General features: G+C 39.8%; 1 protein-coding gene across 4 annotated transcripts in view; it reads left to right on the top strand.

Annotated features, from left to right (window-relative positions):
• The window catches only part of RAB30 (RAB30, member RAS oncogene family), an 85,551-nt gene extending 65,502 nt beyond the window's left edge, over positions 1–20,049 (top strand). The window contains exons 3-7 of one of the 4 annotated variants that reach the window (XM_081239124.1): positions 6–89; positions 6,530–6,713; positions 11,487–11,671; positions 15,636–15,737; positions 16,447–20,049. In XM_081239124.1, the coding sequence (XP_081095250.1) occupies positions 6–89; positions 6,530–6,713; positions 11,487–11,671; positions 15,636–15,722 (540 nt within the window). In that variant the 3' untranslated portion in view covers positions 15,723–15,737; positions 16,447–20,049. The other 3 variants (XM_081239123.1, XM_081239126.1, XM_081239125.1) reach the window with 3 other exon arrangements.
• Positions 20,050–20,806: the final 757 nt, after the last annotated feature.

The raw sequence follows: 20,806 nt of genomic DNA, 5'->3' as shown, positions 1-20,806 counted from the left end.
TTTAGGGTCTTTTCCCCCCAGGACAAGGAGCCACAATTGGAGTTGATTTTATGATTAAGACAGTGGAGATTAATGGTGAAAAAGTAAAGGTAAGATACTAAGTGTTCAATAGGGTTTCATTGTGTTGTGTGAGAGGAAGTAGTGTTTTCATAACATTTATTAAATCACCTAATGGAAACCCACACTGAAAATAACATACTCAGCCGTGGCAGCTTATTTCCAAACAGAGTTCCTCTCTTCCATTTATAGGGGCAGGAAGGGGTTATGGGTGATGTGTTTACAAATGGGAAGACAGCGAGAGAAGAGCTAAGGCAAGTTTGTCCTGTCTCTTGTCATGTCAGACTTCCCTGGTGGTCCAGTGGTTAAGACTCCGTGCTTCCACTGCAGGGGGCATGGGTTCGATCCCTGGTCAGGGGACTAAGATCCTGCATGCTGTGTGGCATGGCCAGAAAAAAAAAAACAAGGAAGAAATTTCTTTTGGGGATCTCTTGAGTTGGGCCATTATGCAGAGCTATTTCTTCTTCTTCTTTTTTTTTTAAGTTGGAGTATGATTGCTTTACAATGTTGTGTTAGTTTCTGCTGTACAATAAAGTGAATCAGCTATGTGTATACATATATCCTTTCCCTCTTGGACCTCCCTTCCCCCACCCCCATCCCACCCATCTAGGTCATCACAGAGCACGGACCTGAGCTCCCTGTTTCTTCTTAATAGCAGCTTCATGAAAGAGCCCCCCGATTCCTACATTCACTATGGGTCATTCTGTTGTATGAATCATTTATTAGAATTATTCTGTCTACCACCCTACCCCTATCCCTAGTAAGGAAGAAATACTAAATGAGGGGTCCAGGAAGGGTCCATGATCTGCCCCGTCCCCTTTGTGGCCTCTGGATGGTTTGGTACCTGTATGAGCTATGGTGTCTGAGTTCAGTAACAGGAGAAGGGAGGTAGTATTTTTCCAGTGCCTAATATGCATCAATCCCCCTGCTACCTATTTTTACATTTAACTTAATCCTTATTGTAAACTCTGTGAGGTAAGTGGTAAATTGTCTTCATTTTATAGTTTTCAGAGAGGTTGAGTGACTTATTTATCCACGGCTACACAGTTTAGCAAGGGAGGTAGGCAGGATCTGAAGCGGTTTTGTGTGGGCCAATGCACCCCACTGCCTCCCTGGCAGGGCTCTCTACTGCTCTGAGAGCAGGGGAGAATGAAGGCATAGTAAGCCCATTATCTCGGAGCAAGGAAAGAGGGAGGTGATGGAAAGAAGTGTGCAGTAAGACTAAATTACTTGGGGGACTTCCCTGGCGGTCCAGTGGTTAAGTCTCTGTGCTTCCACTGCAGGGGGCATGGGTTCGATCCCTGGTCAGGGAACTAAGATCTCACACGCCGCGTGGTGTGGCCAAAAAAGAAGAAAAAAAAAAGACTCAATTACTTGGAAGGAGGGTAGAGATACTGATCTTTGGCACTGTGCCCCTCAGAGTTAGTGAAATTCCACGGTCAGATCTTTCAGAGTTGAGTCCCACGGAAAGAAGGGATGACCTTGGCATCAGCAGCACAGTGAGAACCATGGCATCAGAGTTCCAGCCAGATCCCAACCCCAGCATCCCAAGTTTGAGTCCATGTCACTTGCATCCTTCTCCCATAGGTACCTGCACTCCCACCTTCAGATGCCTCAGGAAGGGCAGAGAAGCTCTGGGGTGCTCTTACAGCATGTCACAGACATACAGAGATGTGTTTAGGATGAGGCTTCTGAGTGGGGGACAGTATCTTTTCTAGTGTCTCTTCCAGCCCTGACTCTTCAAAGGGGTTTTTTTTTTTTTTACTGCAAAGACATCTACACCAAATACAATAGTGATGGAGATCTGGGGGCTCTGGAAAATAAAAGCAGGGTGTTGAATCCACATAAATGCCAACTGGAAAGGTCAGAAAAACTGTGCGTTGGGGTGGTGAGAAGGAGCTGGGTGGGGAGAGAAGGGAGCCAGGAGTGTGCACTCAAGAAGCGGCGGCAGGAAGAGCCACTTGTAGTTCTCTCTTGTCCCAGCAGAGGCAGGTGGTGCCATCCCAAGGAGCTGGGTTAAGATAACTTCTGTTTTAGGCATTGTATTTCCAGATATTTGGGTTTCCCATTTATATACATATATATGTATGAGTTCATTCCTTTGACCAGAAAGGTTCATGCCTGCCATATGCCAGGCCCTGGGAATAGATAGCAGTGAATAAGAAATGGTCCCCATTGTTAAAGAACAGGCTTATTTTTCCTTCCTGAATCCCCAGATTTAGGTATTACATTTATGCCACTTTCCGTGAACCATAACCTCATTTTTAAGTACTTATTATACTCAGCTAAAATCCATCTTTTTATAGCATCTAACTCTACCACGAGACCACAGGCTCCCCAAGAACAAGGTTTATATCTTACTCATCTTTGTATCACAGCACAGTGCCCGTTCCCATCATCACTTTAGGCCTCTGGACCTTCGTCTATGAGAAGTGAGAGTTGGGTCATCTCCGAAATCCAGTCCTAATTAATTTGCCTGGGATTTTTTCTAGCCGTATATGTAGAATCAAGATAGAAAATGACCCTCTTCAACCACATTAGTCCAAGGGTCTCATTACACTTGGACACGTGAGGAGAGCAGCCCAGGCTTCACTAAGGAAGCAGTTGTTGTCTTATTATTGTTGGTGTTCTTTAACATTTACTGAATACCTCTTCTTGGTGAGAGTTAAGTGTCTTTTTGCTAGTAGTTTGCAGGCTTTCTCAGGGCCCCATAAAGCCAATGGAAAGAGAATCCACCCGTGGTTTGTACAGGATCACCCACCTGGCAAGTGGCAGGGCAGGACCAGAACCCTGGTTTCTCTCCTGACTGCTCATCATCCACCCTCAGCCTCTCCTACAAGTCCCATTCTTTCTAGGATGACTCCCAACATCACAGGCAGCTAAGCAAAGATGTTAGAAAGATTCTCATAGCTGTTAAGTCTTAGTGCCCAATCAGTAGAGGCAAAGTTGAGGAAGAGGCCCTTCTCTTAAAGTGGTCTGTATTATGAAGGTGACCTTGGGTAGAAAATATAATTAAAACTTATATAGAATTTTCTCCTAACCACTGATTTTTTTTAGCCTATCAAAAATTAATGAGTAATAAGCAAAACTCTAAGCTCAGTCTATGACATTTTAACCTTAGGAGATTAATTATAATAGAAGTAGAAGATTTGCTGGATTTTTCTCTCATCAGGTATATATTGCATAGATAGGAAAGTCTTGAAAGTATGCATGTGTATTTCCTCTTTCAGCCATCTGTCCATCCTTTCATTTATCCAGCCATCCTGTGTTAGGGTGGATGCTTTGTGCCAGGCACTGTGTTAGGTAAAGTATCTTTGTTCCCTAGTAACTTACTGTCATCTTGCTGAAATGTTTCATCTGTGAAATCTTCTTTAATACTCTGCTAATCATTTAAGCAGAATGAATCCATCCTTCCTTTGTGATTCCACCATCCTTTGTTCATTCAGTGAGCCATCATTCCAATGTGTCCACCACGTACCATGGCCTGTTTTAGGAAGGCAGTAGGGGTATAAGGTTAAATATAAGGCAACCCTTACCCTTAGAGAACCTAGTCTAACAAGGGGACATAGTAGTAAACCAATGATTGCAGTACGTTCTTGTAGCAGTGAGGCAATAGAGGTGTAAGTGGTGGTACAAAGAAGAGAGTAGACAACGGTGCAGCCCCATACTGGAGGTGAGAGTGGTTAGAAAGCCCAGGGCAGTGGTATTGAGAACATATTCATGGACATAAGACTAACACCAGGAGACACTCTCCTGCTGGCCCCTCTTTAATAAAACATCTCATATCTTACCATGGTTAGTCAACTATGTATTCATCCTCCCTGTACTAGGAGCTTTTTGAGATCAGGGACCATGTTTTATTTATCTTTGCATTCTCTCTGTGCTTAGCACAGTGTTCTGCATCTGTTAATGATCTATAAATGCTGAAAAAGAGCAAATGAATTGCAGAGAGAATAGTGAAACCATTGAATAATAATAGTGAAACCATTGAATAATAATAGTGAAACCATTGAATAATAAAGGCAGTGGAATATGGATCTCCTCAGGAATTTACCATAAGGCTAGAAACAGGCAGCCCCTTTGGGAAAACAGCCTACATCTCAGCCAAGACATACAATCACTATTCTAGAAAATATCTCAGTGGTTTTCATTCTCAGAGCTGTTCTCAGGATGTGCCAGTCATGAGAACATACTGATTTCTAATGATTGGCAGTATTAAATCCAATCACAAGTGTTTTTCGAGGCTCCGTGCAGCATTAAAATAATAGTCTCTTGTTCTAAGACACAGCCTGGCAGAGGGGAACCATGTCCCTAGGTTTGAGGCAGAGAAGAGAAGTAGCTTTTGTCCTGGCAAAAGCTGTAACATCTGTATGGTCGCCTTCAGCATACACAGGCTTTCATGTACATCATCAAAGGGCAGCTGTGACTCCAAATCAAAGGAGAGCCTGTGTGCCGCTGATTGGTGGCAGGGACCACCGGTCACTCATCAGCTAAACTGGTCTGAGCAGAGGGTGATACCAACTGCCTCATCCTCTTTGGATGCAGATGTGCATTTAAATCAGTCTCTGGCAGCAAAGCAGCACGGTGTATGGACTGAGTCCTCTCCTGGGAGTCAGAAGGCCTGGAGTCTGCGTCCCAGCCTTGCGAGTAACCTGTTAATGAAAGAGAGGCATAAACTTGCCTACCTCACTGGGTTGTTGTAAGGATGAAATGAGACCGTGAATAAATATTTGAACATTTACTCTTTGCCAAACACTGGATTTGGTATAGGGGATAACGGAGAGTAAAATGGACCCCAACTTCCCTCTCATGAAGCTTTCAGTCTAGTGAGGAAGACGGTTCTGAAAGTAGTTATTACAAGTAACTAAGTGATTCAAGTGTGTCAGGTGCTGTGAGGGAGAATTGCAGGGTAGGTTGCAGGAGAGATTATTTGGGGGTGGGGATGGGGAATCTGGCCTAATCTGAAGGTTCCAGAAGGTCTCCCCTGAGGAAATGATGTTCTGTTAATGGGGGTGAAGGCATTTTGTGACATGTGAAATTGATGCAGTTAGAAGGGAAGATTGTTGTTGGTGTGATTTTTCAAGGCCTCTGATTTGTTCTGCACTCAGCAGTCGCTCTGGGGAAGAGTTCTCTTTCAGAGGTCTGCTCTGTGCAGGGAAATTCAGGTTGAAGTGAGAAGTGTTTTGCCTTCTTTGTTATTAGAACCATCAGGTAAATGACTTCAGCAGGTTTGCATATTATTAACCTTTTTTTATAAAGAAGCCACCGAAGCCCAAAGAGATTAAGTGACTTGCCCAAGGTCACAGAGCTTACAAGTGGTGGAGGGAAAGTATTTTCTTTGCCTGCCATGGCATTGTTCCTGTTTTCATTAACAAAGATAATACCTTAATATATTCATTTGAATGGATTTTTTTTTTCCCTCTCCAGTTGCTGACTGAAATGCCAACAGTCACAGTGACAGCTTGCCCTGGATCCTGACTTTTGTAATAGGGCATTATGATTAAGAGCAGGGACTCTGGGACCACACTGCCTGGTTGAATCAGCTCTAGGACATATTGGCTGTGAGACATTGAGCAAGTTAATTAATCTCTCTGTGCCTCAGTTTCCTCATGTAAGAAATGGATACAGGAATAGTACTTACCTCATAGAGTTGTTGTGAGGGCTAAGTGAGTTATTCTATGTAAAGTGTTTAGAATAGAGCTTGGCATGTAAGTGCTCAAGAGTTTGGTTGTCTTTTTTTTTTTTTTATAAAGAATAGAGGGGATTGCTTATGACCAAAAGGAGAACATTTGAAATATGTTATATGAATGTAAAGCTTTAATAAGACATAGGAGGGCTTCCCTGGTGGCGCAGAGGTTGAGAGTCCGCCTGCCGATGCAGGGGACACGGATTCGTGCCCCGGTCCGGGAAGATCCCACATACCGCGGAGCGGCTGGGCCCGTGAGCCATGGCCGCTGAGCCTGCGCGTCCAGAGCCTGTGCTCCGCAGTGGGAGAGGCCACAACAGTGAGAGGCCCGCGTACCGCAAAAAAAAAAAGACACAGGAATATACTTTCTGATTTAGAAAATAAATAAAATGGAAAATTAAAGATATGAGCAATGAAGAGTCTACAGATAAAAAAAGCAATTCTTATGGGAAATAGGCTTATAATAAAAATTAAGTAGATTAAGTAAATACCCTAATTTCACTTTTTAAATGAAGTTATACAAAAATAATCTAAATGCCTTTAAAAAAAAGAATAAAGGGGAAACTCAAAATAATTTAACAAAGAAAAAAAAATCAAAGTGAATCTCTATCTTTAACCAGGCTCACCCAACAAATCTTTAAAAAAATTGTAGGTGCCTTTTTCTTAGGGCAAAAAATAACCATGAAATTATTTGGGTGAAGGTGCTTCTGTTTCTAAACTAAAGCAAGGCAGTGCTGTCTTTCTTTTTTGCTTCACCAACCTGATCCTTCTCTTATGCCTTTACAGCTCCAGATCTGGGACACAGCAGGTCAAGAGAGATTTCGGTCCATCACCCAGAGTTATTACCGAAGCGCCAATGCCTTGATCCTCACCTATGACATAACCTGTGAGGAATCCTTCCGTTGCCTTCCTGAGTGGCTGCGGGAGATAGAACAATATGCTAGCAACAAGGTCATCACTGTGCTAGTGGGTAAGTAAGGACTAATGAGGAGGGACATTGATTTGTGAGCATCAGAGAATTTATAACCACATAAGGCCACATGCCTTGGTACCTTCCTGTATAATTCATGTGGTCAACATTCAGTTCTTCTAAATGAAATTGAAGAGAAAATGAAATAGATCCTATCCCATGGTGATGGTTTAGAAAAGTAAAGTAGAAAATGTTGCTGATTGATTTTCCTATCAGTGCAGTCTCTAGGGAAGAAGGTGGATTGCCATGAAAGTTATGTGGGCTGCTAAACATTACAAAAAAATCTAGGCCATGGAAACTGCTGGTCTAGAAGTAAAATATATCTACGTTGATAAGGAATTCATTATTGAAGCAATTATTTTTGCCTAAAAAATGGACTTTGGTTAATTTTTTCCCTTCTTACATTTATACTGATTTGAAAAATTCTAATTTTCAGAAAGAATAAGGGAAATTCTACAGTTTGTTTCCTCTTGTAGGAGGGTAGACCCTCTAATTAGTATGGGGGGAAAGCAGAAAATAACCATTTTTTTTTGTGGTGACAAATGCACCCATTAAAAATGAAATTGCGGCAAAACAGATTAGATTGTTAAAAATCCTCTACTGGTGATGGAAAAATGTTAATAATATTTGATTGTTAAAATGTTTTCTTCCCGAGAATTCCATGTCAGTCCAGTGGTTGGGACTCTGAGCTTCCACTGCAGGGGGCACAGTTTTGATCCCTGGTCAGGGAACTAAGATCCTGCATGCTGTGCTGTGTGGCCAAAAAAAAAGAAAAACAAAGTTTTCTTCCTAAGAAGGAGCATTGTTGTATATTCTAGAAAGACCTGAATTTTGGAAATCCAGGAGAGAACCTTAGAAACATTAAGTTAAAAATCATGGTTAACAGTAAGTTAAACACTTTATAGAAAGCGTTATAGCTAGTGTATATGTGCCAGGAATCATATTAGGAATATTATGTGTCATGATCCCAAATTTACAGATGAGGAAAGCAAGGCTCAGACAGGTGAAGTTCTTTCCCCAAGGTCACTCAGCATGTAAGACTGACTTCAAAGCCTGTGTTTATCCAACTGTAATGTGCTGCCTTGTAACAGATTGCTGGACTTTTCCTTCAGGCTGCTGGGTTAAGTATCTGCCTCTCTATGAGCATTAGCTCGGTCCTGAAAACCCTCCTGCACACTGGAGAACCTTTGCTGTGAAGAGCTTGAAAGACCTCCACTTTGGACATAAAGCCCTTGAGAACATGAGTCAAAGCATTACTACTTGGGATTCTATCTAAGGAAGTTAAATGAAGATATGAGGGGACATGATCAGTCAGCTCAGTATGAAAGAGGCACTACCTTTTTTTTTTTTTTTGCGGTACGCGGGCCTCTCACTGCTGTGGCCTCTCCCGTTGCGGAGCACAGGCTCTGGACGCGCAGGCTCAGCGGCCATGGCTCACGGGCCCAGCCGCTCTGCGGCATGTGGGATCTTCCCGGACTGGGGCACGAACCCGTGTCCCCCACATTGGCAGGCGGACTCTCAACCACTGCGCCACCAGGGAAGCCTGGCACTACCTTTTTGTTTATTTTTTATTTTAAAAGAAGTTTATTTATTTATTTATGGCTGCATCGGATCTTAGTTGTGGCAAGCAGGATCTTTCGTTTCAGTGCATGGGCTTCTCTCTAGTTGTGTGCGGACTCCAGAGCACGTGGGCTCTGTAGTTATGGTACACGGGCTCAGTAGTTGCAGCACAAGGGCTTAGTTGCCCCGTGGCATGTGGGATCTTAGTTCCCCGACCAGGGATTGAACCTGCTTCCCCTGCATTGGAAGGTGGATTCTTAACCACTGGACCACCAGGAAGGTCCCAGCACTGGCCTTTTTTTTTTTTTTTTTTTTAACATCTTTATTGGAGTACAATTGGTTTACAATGGTGTTAGTTTCTGTTTTATAACAAAATGAATCAGCTATACATATACATATATCCCCATAACTCCTCGCTCTTGTGTCTCCCTCCCACCCTCCCTATCCCACCCCTCTAGGTGGTCACAAAGAGGGGTGCTCTCCCTGTGCTATGCGGCTCCAGCACTGGCTTTAAAAATATTTTTTATTATGGAAAATTTTAAACATAAGCAAAATAGAGAAAACAGTATAATGAACACCCATATACCCATCTCTCAGATTTGACAATTAACAACTCATAGCCCATCTTATTTTATCTTTTCCCCATCTCTTCTGTCTGCCTTCCCCTTCAGATTATTTTGAAGCAAATCCCAGATGTCATATTAATTCAATTTACATTATTTCAGTGTGTATCTCTATAAAAGATATAAAAATTTTTTAAAAAGAGAACCTAACTGCAATGCCATTTTCACACCTAAAAAATATTAACAGTTCCTTAACAGCATCAAAAATTTACGCAATGTTCAAATTTCCTTGATTGACTCATCCATCAGAAATTTATTCAAATCAAGATCCAAATAAGGTCTGTATGTTGTAATTAATTTTTATGTCTTTTGATTCTCCTTTTAGCTGTAGCTTATCCCTCCATTTTTGCTCCCTGGGAATTTATTTGTTAAAGCATTTGTTTGTCCTGTGGAGTTTTCAAGTCTGAATTTTGTTATTTCACCCTGGTGGTGTCATTTGATATGTTCCTCTATCACCTAAATTTCTGGCAGATATGTAGGTAAATCTAGAGCCTGGTCAGATTTAGGTTTTGTTTTTCGTTTTAGCAGATATACTTTATAGTTGGTATTACAAGGTACTGTTCTCATAGGACAGTCAAGAAAAATGCTTGATTCTTTCTTTTCCATTTATTACTTTCCAAAGTAATGAGTTGGTTCCCTAGATTTCCAAAAGCAACTATTGAAGTTTGTTTATATTTTGAATATTGCTATAGATTTAAATATATTTGATGTATTCTAGCCCCTTGTAATTATTATTATTGATGCTTCAGTTGTTCCAACTTTGACAGTGGGAGCTTCTTCAAGTGGGTTCCTGAGTCCTTTTGACATGACCCAGGAATCTTTGATAATTTTCTTGATTTCTGGGATGACAAGTGTTCGAGGCACATCCAGTGCATTTCCTGCCCCAGACCTGGAATTAGCCATTTCTTCAGGAAGCAGTGTTTCTTTTCAATGGGAGGTTGTATTTAGAGGCTACAACCAAGGTGATAGGAATCGTCTTTACTAGGTGATGGCTTTTAGGCTTTTCAGTGGACAGAGCTGGTGTGTGTGTGCGTATGTGGTGAATTCTGTAGCATCCACAGGGGGTTGTCTCATTAGGCTCTGTGAAACATTTTGACTGACAAGACTACCATAGGCCACATGGTATCACAGTCACTTAGAAGGATACAGGACAGGAAACACAGCTTAGTAGTAAGCCAGCATCAAGCATTCCTCTTCAGTGGAAGCAGCCCTCATAGCAGTCCACAGAGCTGTCCAGGACCTCCCGGGACAGTTCAGATGTGAAGGGAAAAGGTTCACTTCAGGCAAGTGCAGGATCTGCCCTGGCTAGAAGCCTCAATGCCCCATAGGAGCCCATCTCTCTTGTAACAACCTGACAGGCCTAACTTTCAGGGTCTCTTCAGATGAAGAATCATCACACTCAGGGAAGCCAAAAGTTAAGGCTTTCTATTAGGTATTTATAATTCATACATAGAATTCCCAGGCTGGATGGAATTTATCAATCAACGGTCACTTTTACCATGAGCAATGTTGGGAAGTAACACAGTTGACATATCACCTTTGTCAGATTTCCAAAACAGAAGTAGAAAATTTTTTAAAGATAAAATAACACCATGAATTATTCACACTGATACTTCCATTTGTAATTCAGGACTACAGAAATTTTACTTAACCTCATTAATCTTATATCTGTATTTCCATTCTCCCATGCTAAAAATCCCTGTCCTAATGCCACTGGCATAATTACTTATTTGCTTTATCCCCTAAAACATGTATAGCAGCCCCAGAAAAATGATGCCAACACTACCACCAACAAGATAATCACTGCAACAGTTCAAGATTTTTTCCTTCAATTCTTTTTGTCCTTAGGGTATGTGCCACTGGGGATACATGGTTAAATTACTGGTTACATTATCTTCAACTCACCTGAAATAGTTCCTCTTTGTGTGGTTATGCCACTTCATGATAAACAGGTTCATTTGTTTAATTTTGCTTTCAACTTTAGGAATTGCTTTTTAAATTTAATTTCATAATAATTGTGTAATCGTGTAAAACATTGATAAGATTCTGAAGTCAAATCTATAAAATGAAGTATATTTAGAAAGGTCTGGTTTTCATCCCTCAAACTTGTTCCTTTCGTAGGTAACCATTATCTTTAAAATTAAAATTTTGTTTTAGTCTTCCATTAAAAAAATAAGAATAAAGTGTATTTTTTCATCCCTTTTTCTTAGAGAATTGTATATTATATACACTTTTTTCAACTTTGCTTTATTTGCTTAACAATATATCCTAATGTCTCATTCCATGGCAGCCTACAGAGATATTCCTTATTGCTTTTTACGGTGCTAAGTAGCTCCAAATAACTGTAGATGTGACATAGTTTATTCAGCCAGTGCCCAACTGATGGGCTTTTGGGTTGTTTCCAGTTCTTTGCCATTACAAATGGCATTGGTATTTTAAAATAAATAATCCAGGAATCACAGTCACATTGGTTTTGCTTTACTTGCCCATCTCTCTGGTTTGACTTCAGATACGGAGTTGAATTTTGATGTTTCCAAACTTGCAAAAAAGTCAAATGACGATTCCCTCTTTGATTTTACCGCTATTTTAGGCAACAAGATTGATCTGGCTGAAAGGAGAGAGGTCTCCCAGCAGAGAGCTGAAGAATTCTCAGAAGCTCAGGACATGTATTATCTGGAGACCTCGGCCAAGGAATCCGATAACGTGGAGAAACTCTTCCTTGACTTGGCGTGCCGCCTCATCAGTGAAGCCAGGCAGAACACACTTGTGAACAATGTATCCTCACCCTTACCTGGAGAAGGGAAAAGTATCAGCTATTTGACTTGTTGTAATTTCAACTAAAGGCTGAGGCAAGGAGAAGCAAGAGGAATCAGCAGTTGCCCTGATGGGCCACCAATTGCTGGGGAGATCTGGCGATGACTATGGGTCCCGCTCTAGGACCTTCTGACTCCTGTGGGCTCCTGAGCTTACAAAGCATGGCAGGCCAAGGGCCTTGTCCACAGGCCAGCATTAGCAGAACATATAATGGTTTCACCCTTTTGCAGTCTGGAGTCGGATCAAGGAGAAAATTGCACTAGGCGCTCCATGATCTGCAGAGCATGTTGCTTTTGTTTTTTTTAAAAAAGCAAGTAAAACGCATTCCTGAACACAGTCCAGGGGGAGACGTACTGTAGGGATCCCTCCTGCACGTCAGTGGGTGCATGTGGGGGCTGCTCTTTAGGGCTTCTGGGGGCCCTGGTTTTCTTGTCTACCAGGTAAACCAAAACTGGGAACGCCAAGTCCTGTCTCTGGTGCGTGCTGATGGCTCCATGGAGATTTTGAAAAGTGTTATTTCTCTTTTCCATGGGCACTTTCAAGAACTTTGGGATGTAAAAATGAAATGAAACCTTTACCCGTGACAACAGTAGCAATCATTGTTTTATTAATGTATACAAGCTCCATGACTCCTTATGGTGCTAATGATTCCACTCTTTCACAGACCAAACGTTTTAGTACATTGATGTCCTTAAATACATTTCATAGAAATAAAAACAAAACAAAACAAAAAAAAAAGAAAAAAGGGAAGTCCATGTCTTTCTCAAAGTCTCATTATTACCTTTTCTAGGGTAGATTTGTTGGGAAAGAGAATACTTTTCCTTTCCTGTTCCCCTCTAAATCTCTACCACTTTCTTCTTCCATTCTCCTTTCTTTCCTGCCCTTTAACTAAATGAAAAAGTTTGAAAAATGGAAAAAAAAAAGAGAGAATGGTGGATACCCTAATATAAAAGATGAGCTCTAAAACATGAGTAGTGTAAGAAAACAGACCCGATCTGACCAAAATACTGTGGATTAATGGACTGCCGTGCAGAGTTCCAAGCAGAGCACAGTCCTTGATAGCAGGTCACGTCTTTTACTTCCTGGTACTATCCATCTTGGACAGACCAAGGCTTAGGATTTTGTAGGTGTTTTTAGTACGGTAAGTGAGAATAGCAACAGATGAAAAGTCTCACGATTTTTGTATCTGCAATGATAACCTTAGAAAAATTCTGCTCGTAGCAGCAGATTGAGTAGTCATTTGTCATCTCCTTGTAGTAATGTTACTTTCAGACTCGTGACCATTCATTCTTTCCTGTTTCTTTTTCTTTTCCTTTATTTCCTGGTCTTCCCTTTTTACCTCCTCTCCTCCTTATCCCCCTCCTTCCCTCCCTTCCTTATATACATGTGTTACTACAAATCTCCAATTCAAATGGAGGTATATATGCCTTTACTTAGCCAATTTAAAAACAGAACTCAAAATGGAAGCCATGCTGCTGAATATGTGTTACTGTTTCTTCAGTGCCATACTTTGATACCTTCCAATTTGTTCACTGATATAAATGCAAATTGGGAAAGTAATTAAACGTATTTGCTGTTGATGCTGTCAGATGTTTCTGTAGCTTGCTGCTTAGTATAATTGAGGGATGAGTAATGGGATAAGGATATGATACATAATTCCACTGTTGCTGTAGATGGTGGCAGTCTTGGTCCTGATATATTGATGTGTGAAAGCTACTGAGTTTTAAAGCAATGAGTCATGTAGAGACGCAATATTGGTGAAGCCTTTCTAGCATTTCTTTAGTAGGTTTCAGAGCGACCTATCTGCTCATGGGGACTGTACATATTGTTTAAGGGACTGATACTTATGGTTGGCCTCACCATGCTTGTCCTGATCCTATGGGTAAGAGAAAGAGATCCCAGAAGTTTGAATTGCTTTTATTTTAGAACCTATCTCTATAGGAAAGAAAAATCATTTTAATAAACACCAAACAAAATAATTTATCATGGTTGCCTTTCCCTCCCCGTTTTCCCCACCAAGCCAGCAAGTAAAGGTGTTCAGAAAAGTTCCTCAAAGTGGGCAGAAGAACTCTTTAAATGTTGAGGAAATGTCCCTAAGTTTAGGTTTACTATCTTTCATTTAGGGCAAAAATCCAAAGTCCCCAGCACATCATGACTCAACTTTGTCTCACAGAAGCAAGTGTGTTGAAAATAAAGTTGCTTTATGAACTTAGAAAATAGAACATTGTTAGATTGGACAAATTTAGTTGTAAAATAACAGGTTGTAGGGCCACTCTTGCATTCTGAGATTATTTCCTAGGGCTCAGTCTCCATTATCTACTCTTGGCCAAACTCAGAAGGGTATTAGAAAGCTCTGCTCTTGGCCCCTTTCTTCCCTGTTACCCTTCCCAGCCTTTCTGTACTTACAGTCACCCATCTATGGCACATCAGCAGGGACACATGAGAATGTAGGGCTTTGTTTCTTTTTTTCTCTTAGTTGTATGAATTCTAGATTAGGCCTTATGGACACTTGTTCACTGATGTATCTCAAGTTTGAGAACAAGCCCTGACAATATTGTAGGTGCTCAATAAATATTAGTTGAATAAACAACTTAGCGCCAAGAGGAGCTTTTTCAGTTAAACAGAAATTTATCAAATAGAACTTGAGAAAGGACACTAATTAAATGTGGCCATCTTAACCGAGGCCAGGACCTAAACTTACTGGTTTGCCTACTAGTCCTTATTGTCTTGGCAATATTTGCTAAGATGAGCCTTCTTAAATAAAAATGAATTCTCATTTAATGGTGGGTGAAAAAGAGGGTTGCTTTCTCATAATTCAGTATGGCTTGATCTGACTCATAAGACTACCAGAGTCCATGTCTGCCTCCATTTTGGTGTGATCTTTTTCTTTTTTTTAATAATGTTACTAAATATATGGCGAACTTTTCTTCAATTTACAATACATCATATCCGTCATATAGTCAGATTTGGGGAATCTGTGAAATCATGTAGTTTGCTTATATTAATGATATTATGGCTTTGTCTAGACTGTATCCTCGAAGGATTTTATGCTTTGTCCTTTACCTATGCAAGGCTTTTTAGTCCTTTATGTGCTTTTGTTAGATCTATTGAATTATATTAACATTTAAATTTGATTATATGGGGCCAGTTATCCTTTCTGTGGATTACTTAGAGTAGGCCATTCGTTTTTCCTAGCCATTTTTTCCTTCTTTTTTTTTAAGTCATTTCATGTTAGCACCTCTACCTGAGTAAAGAGGAAAGAAAATAACTAAAAATGAAAGTGAAATGGATTGATTTGACAATGTGTCAATTTCTGAGTTAGAGTTTGGTAAGAAAGGTAAAAACCACTGGCCAAAATAAGACACTTGGATTAGGGCTATTTCCTGTAAACAATTTAGACTTGCTGGAGAGAGGAGGCAGAATTTAACCAAAGGCTGGATTCTTCTTTCTTCTTCTGTTTACGAATTTATGTCTTTGGAGGACACTGGTGACGTCCAGTGTTAGATCATGATTTGCCTCATTTGCCCTTTAAGCTACCCCATAATTCTTCTAGATCCAGCATCAAGTTTCAGTTAATGAATCTTTCTGAATAAATACCAGTTGCAAGTGATTTTGAATTGGTCCTCTGACTAAAATGAAAACTTCTTTTTTTTATAATAAACTAAGCTACGTGAATGAGATCATATTATAATCAGGAAAAAACTATTTAATTTTTTGCCCCACGTATCAAACCAATAGCTTTAAAGATAGACATTTTCTATTTCTTAATCCTGCAGAACTCTGTATTTCATAATCATAAGTACTTTAGGGACTGCTGCCCTATTAGCCTGTAGAAGAGCTCTTCTAGGGTTTTACCCTTTCTTTTTTCTAGAGTTTTTTTTTTTAACTTCAACTGGTTACTTATTCTCAACCATGGCCCTGACAGATGTGTTTCGGTGCAACTATAATCCTCCTGAGACTTAACTTGAAAATGAAAAGCAGTGAAAAAACATGTGTTATCTCATCCTTCTGACAAAATGTACTCCATGTAAGCAGTGTGTGGTTGAACACTAATTTGGGGATAAGAGAGGGATGTGTTTGGTTTTTTTTTTTTCCTTCTTTTTGGATTTCATATCTGTGACATGAGCCTATTTGTGTTTGGAGGGAAAACTGGCTTCCCTTACATTCTCACACTGGGGAGAGAGCATACTGAATTAAGAAATTATCATCCCTTCCAACAGCTCATTAATAATGTTAGAGCAAGGGAGATGATACTTCATCTCCTTTCCTAAACCCATGGGAACACTGCAATCATTTTGGGGAGCCATAGTTTAAAAACAAATTGAGGCATAACAAAGATGGTGAAGGAGTTTAAAATTTAAGACATTTGAAGAATATTTGAAGGATTTAGGGAAATTTAGCTTGGGAAAGAGAGAGGAACACAGTACATTAGAGCAAGACCCTGTTGTTCAAAGGGGTGGAATGAGGCCCACTGAATAGAGGTCATAGGGCCACAGATTTGAACTTCACGTCAGGGAGAACTTTCTCAAAAAGTTGGTTCACCATGGAAGGGGCTGCCTCTGTCAAGCAAAGCCTAGATAAGAACTTGGCAAAGATGATGTGGAGAAGATCCCAGCGTTTGTTGGGGTGGCCCAGATGACCTATTAAAATTCTATGTTGTAGTACTTTGCTTCTCATAACATGTTCAGTTAAATATCTGTTGACCCACAGCTATTTTTTTTTTTTTTTTTTTTAAGGCTTTGCTCTTCTGACCAAAGTGCATCCCACTCTCCAGGAAGGAGTTTGGTTACATGTCATTAGGTCGAGACTGGCTTGCTGTTATGCCCTAGGCTGGGATTGCTTTCCAAGTCCATTCATTGATGTCCTGTTGAAATCACAAACTGGTTCTTGAGTTAAAGATTAAAAAGGTATTGTTTTAGTAGAAGTTGAAATCTACATGAAATCATGGAAATTATGTATTTGTCACTTGCCAAACATAGGCCAAGCTCAGTGTTAGTGAGTACTTGGTATTTCTTCAGGATTTCAGGATAGGCCTCTTTAGCAGAGCGGAATCTTCAGTTAAAATCCCATAAATTACCAACTTAAGGTTTTTTTTTTTTTTTTTTGCGGTACGCGGGCCTCTCACTGTTGTGGCCTCTCCCGTTGCGGAGCACAGGCTCCGGATGCACAGGCTCAGAGGCCATGGCTCACGGGCCTGAATGCTCCGCGGCATGTGGGATCTTCCCAGACCGGGGCACGAACCCGTGTCCCCTGCATCGGCAGGCGGACCCTCAACCACTGCGCCACCAGGGAAGCCCCAACTTAAAGTTTTGCACCTCCTGTCACAGATGGGCTGGTGGTCACTGGCAAAAAGCAGGCCCCAAAATCTATTTGGAAAAGTCTCAAATGACATTTGGTTACTCGGTTTGATCCTCTTGAAAAAGCATGATCTGAAAATAATTTTAAAAGAACGGAGGCCAAATTGCTTTATGTAGAAAGTAACAAAATATAGGTCTTTGATTTGAAAATCAGAGATAACTATAAGCAACATTTGCTAATGAAGCCCATTACCCAAGTGATTCCACCTGCAAGGTAACTTGCATCCTTGCAAGGCTGGTAGATGGCTCTTCATTGGTCTTTCTAAAAAAGTCATTGGTCTTGCATCAGTATGGTGAGAAACACTTCAGTTTGGGTGAGAATTTCTTTGACTCATTTGGATAAGAAGTCAGAGCACAAAAGCTACCCTCTTCTTTAACTGACTTTGTGAAATGCAAGAGTCAAAATTTTACTTTCCTACTGAGTTAAAGCAGAATTTTCAGAGGTATTGTGTTCTAGTTCCCTTGGCGGGTTGTGACTTTGACACTTCAGGGAGTGATGTAGGGAGGTATTTAGAAGGGGGAACACTAGGCTAGGTGTGAGGTGTCCTAATATTCCCATGAATTAGCTATAACATTATGCAAAGCACAATCTCTTGCAGTTTCCTCCTCCTCCACAAGATAGACTAATAGTAATAATACCTGTCAGAATTATTGTAAAAATTAGATAAATTGAAAATGCTTGGTAAACAGTAAACACTCAAATATTAGTTTTCTCCTTGATTAAGAGCAGACTTTGGATGGTCTGATACAACTACAGATCCTTAGAACAAAACAAGGAATCCTCCTGACGTAAAAAAAAAAAAAACTCCATTTCTGAAAGGGCCTTAAAAGAAAATCACTCATTTGATCCATTCCTCTGCCTTAGGGCATAACTGTTACCCAAGAGACTCCACTTCTTTACCTACTTCAAGAAAGGCATTCTCTCTCTCTACCCAGTGGGCAATTCCAGGGTCGTAAAGTCATTATCAGGAAACTTAACCTTATTACTGAGATACCTCACAGTGCAATTTGAACCTCTCTCTTCTTGATCCCATTCTCCATTAGAAGAAAAATGGGTTGATCCTGTTTTCTTTTTAAAGGGCCATGTTTGCCATTTATTATAGCCCTTCTGCCTCAATTTTTTTTTAATTGACAGAAAAAGCTCATTAAGGTGATAATTATTATTTCCTTGGGGAATGTCAGGATAGGTATTTATAAATTCTTAGCTTCTTATTGATATCAGATTTAGATCACAATCTTACTTTTGATTAACTCTTCAGTTATCCATGTATTTTCTTCTTTAGTTAACATATAATTGATAACCAAGTATGCTTCTGAAGAATTATTCTGGTTATGTGGCTCTTGTTTTCTCTTCTTGGTAAAAATGGAGTCATGAATCCCAGTTTTGTCAACTGCTTTTAGGATGTAATTTCATACATGACATTATTTGATGGACGTAATTACCAACACCTACATTTAGTAGGGTTTCTTTCCCTTTCTACATGTGCACTAAGTTCTGAAATAAAAATTGGTATACCAAATGCCTAATAAAGCAAAAATTCCTGCACAGAATAACAAAAGATACGAATCTGGTCTGCTAGGATAATTTGTCACTAGTTGCTTGAATGGTACAGAGCTTTTGTTTAAGGTTACACAGTTATGCCTGGATTAAATAACAATAGCAAAACTTGATAAGCCCTCTGAAAAACAGCTGCTAAACATACTGCTTTCTGGAAAGTAATCATTAAGAATATATATTCTCTTGTCCTATACAGTTGCAGAATGTTAGTAGAACTTTCTTGTAGGCTCCCTGACAATGAATGTCAATTGATTTATTAAAAACATTTTTTTTGTGTGAACCCTTTTATCCCTTTAAGGTATGTTGGGGCTTTCATGTTCCTGTTGTAGAAAATTTCAAATGACTGGAATGCTGGCTTCTAATTTCTGCTCACTGAAGTGTCCTCTAGATATACCAGAAGGTTGGGGCTTCTTTGTTGATATGTAAGGGAGCTACTTAAATACACTTACATAAATGTAAGTGTGTGAGTAAAATTGCTATTTTCAGCAAAAAAAAAAAAACTTGCTTAAAATTTCAGATAAAAAAAATTTCAGATAATAAAGGGTTGAGATTTTTTTAGATCACCTAAAGGGAAAAAGTGTGCCCATACATATTGTTGCATACATTTTAATGCATGACTTTTAGTATAGGGATGAAATAAAATACAAAATATATAATTCTGGAGGTCTTCTCAGCAGCTAGTTAAAATATTTAGAGAAGCTGTTTTATGAAGACTTAGAGAATCCCTGATTTCCCTTTTCCTATCTCTTTTGATCAAAATGTAAACATAATTTTAACAAACATGTTCATCATGGAATCATATGAACTCAACTCTTAATTGGTTGTTGGTTTCAAGCATAGGCTCTCAGTAATATCTGAATACATCTGAATATGAAATCTATTTCAACACAAGCAAAATACTTGATTTTAAATGTTAATATGCAGATATTAACAGGATGCTGTATCATATCTTATGTGTTCATGTATTTTTTTAATAAAATGCCTGTTAGAAATATAAGCTGATGATGACCTGAGTGCAATTAGCTGAAAACATTGTATAGAAAGGTGATTGTGTGAAAACTTCACTCAACATTAAAAAGGGGGATGAGGGAGTAGGAATCTGAGCAAAATATTTTAAAATGAAGTTGCATTTCTCTTTTTAAAATTAAGATATAATTCATACACCATACAATTCACCCCTTTAAAGTGTACAATTAAGTGTTTTTTTTAGTATTTTCACAAAGTTGTGCAACCATCACCATTATCTAACTCCAGAACATTTTCATCATCTCCCAAAGAAATTCTGTACCCATTGGCAATCACTCTCCCTGCTTCCCCACCATAATCTAGCAACCACTAATCTATTTTCTCACTATAGATTTGCCTATCCTGTACATTTCATATAAAAAGAATCATATAATATGTGCTCTTTTGTGTCTGGCTTCTTTCACTTAGCATAATGTTTTCAAGTTTCATGTTATACCATGTTTCATGTTATAGCATGAATCAATACATTTCCTTTTATGGCTAAATAATATTCCATTGTATGTATATATGTACCAGATGTTACCTGTCCATTCATCAGTTGATGGACATTTGGGTTATTTTCACTTTTTGGCTATTATAAATAATGCTGCTATAAATATCTGTGTACAAGTTTTCTGTGTGGGCATATGTTTTCACATCTTTTAATTAGTCTAGCAAATCAAAGTCACTTGGGTTCATTTAAGCAGGTCCTCTTAAAATCCTACTTAGAGTATGCAACTTATAATCTTAGATCAACTGGTCAATTAGGACATTCCTGAATAATGGCTAACATCCTAATATGGCTATAAGAATTTTTCTATGAGCCTATCATTTAGATAGTCAATTTCATGAAGACTGCTTCAGTCTTGTAGAAATTGAGTTGTTATCACATAGAGAATTTCCAAGTCCTCCACATTTTTTGAAAGGGCGGCTACAAATCATGCTGGAGAGCAGCACTCAATCTTCTAGGATTCAATGAAGGAGCACTTTTTTTTTTTTTTTTTTTTTTTTTGCGGTATGCAGACCTCTCACTGTTGTGGCCTCTCCCGTTGCGGAGCACAGCTCCGGACGCGCAGGCCCAGTGGCCATGGCTCACGGGCCCAGCCGCTCCGCGGCACGCGGGATCCTCCTGGACCGGGGCACGAACCCACGTCCCCTCATCGGCAGGCGGACCCC

The sequence above is a fragment of the Mesoplodon bidens genome (genome assembly GCF_964165515.1).
Source record: "Mesoplodon bidens genome assembly, chromosome: 7".
NCBI lineage: Eukaryota > Metazoa > Chordata > Mammalia > Artiodactyla > Ziphiidae > Mesoplodon > Mesoplodon bidens.
Note: the sequence above shows the minus strand (reverse complement) of the source record. Positions and strands in the feature narration are given on the sequence as shown.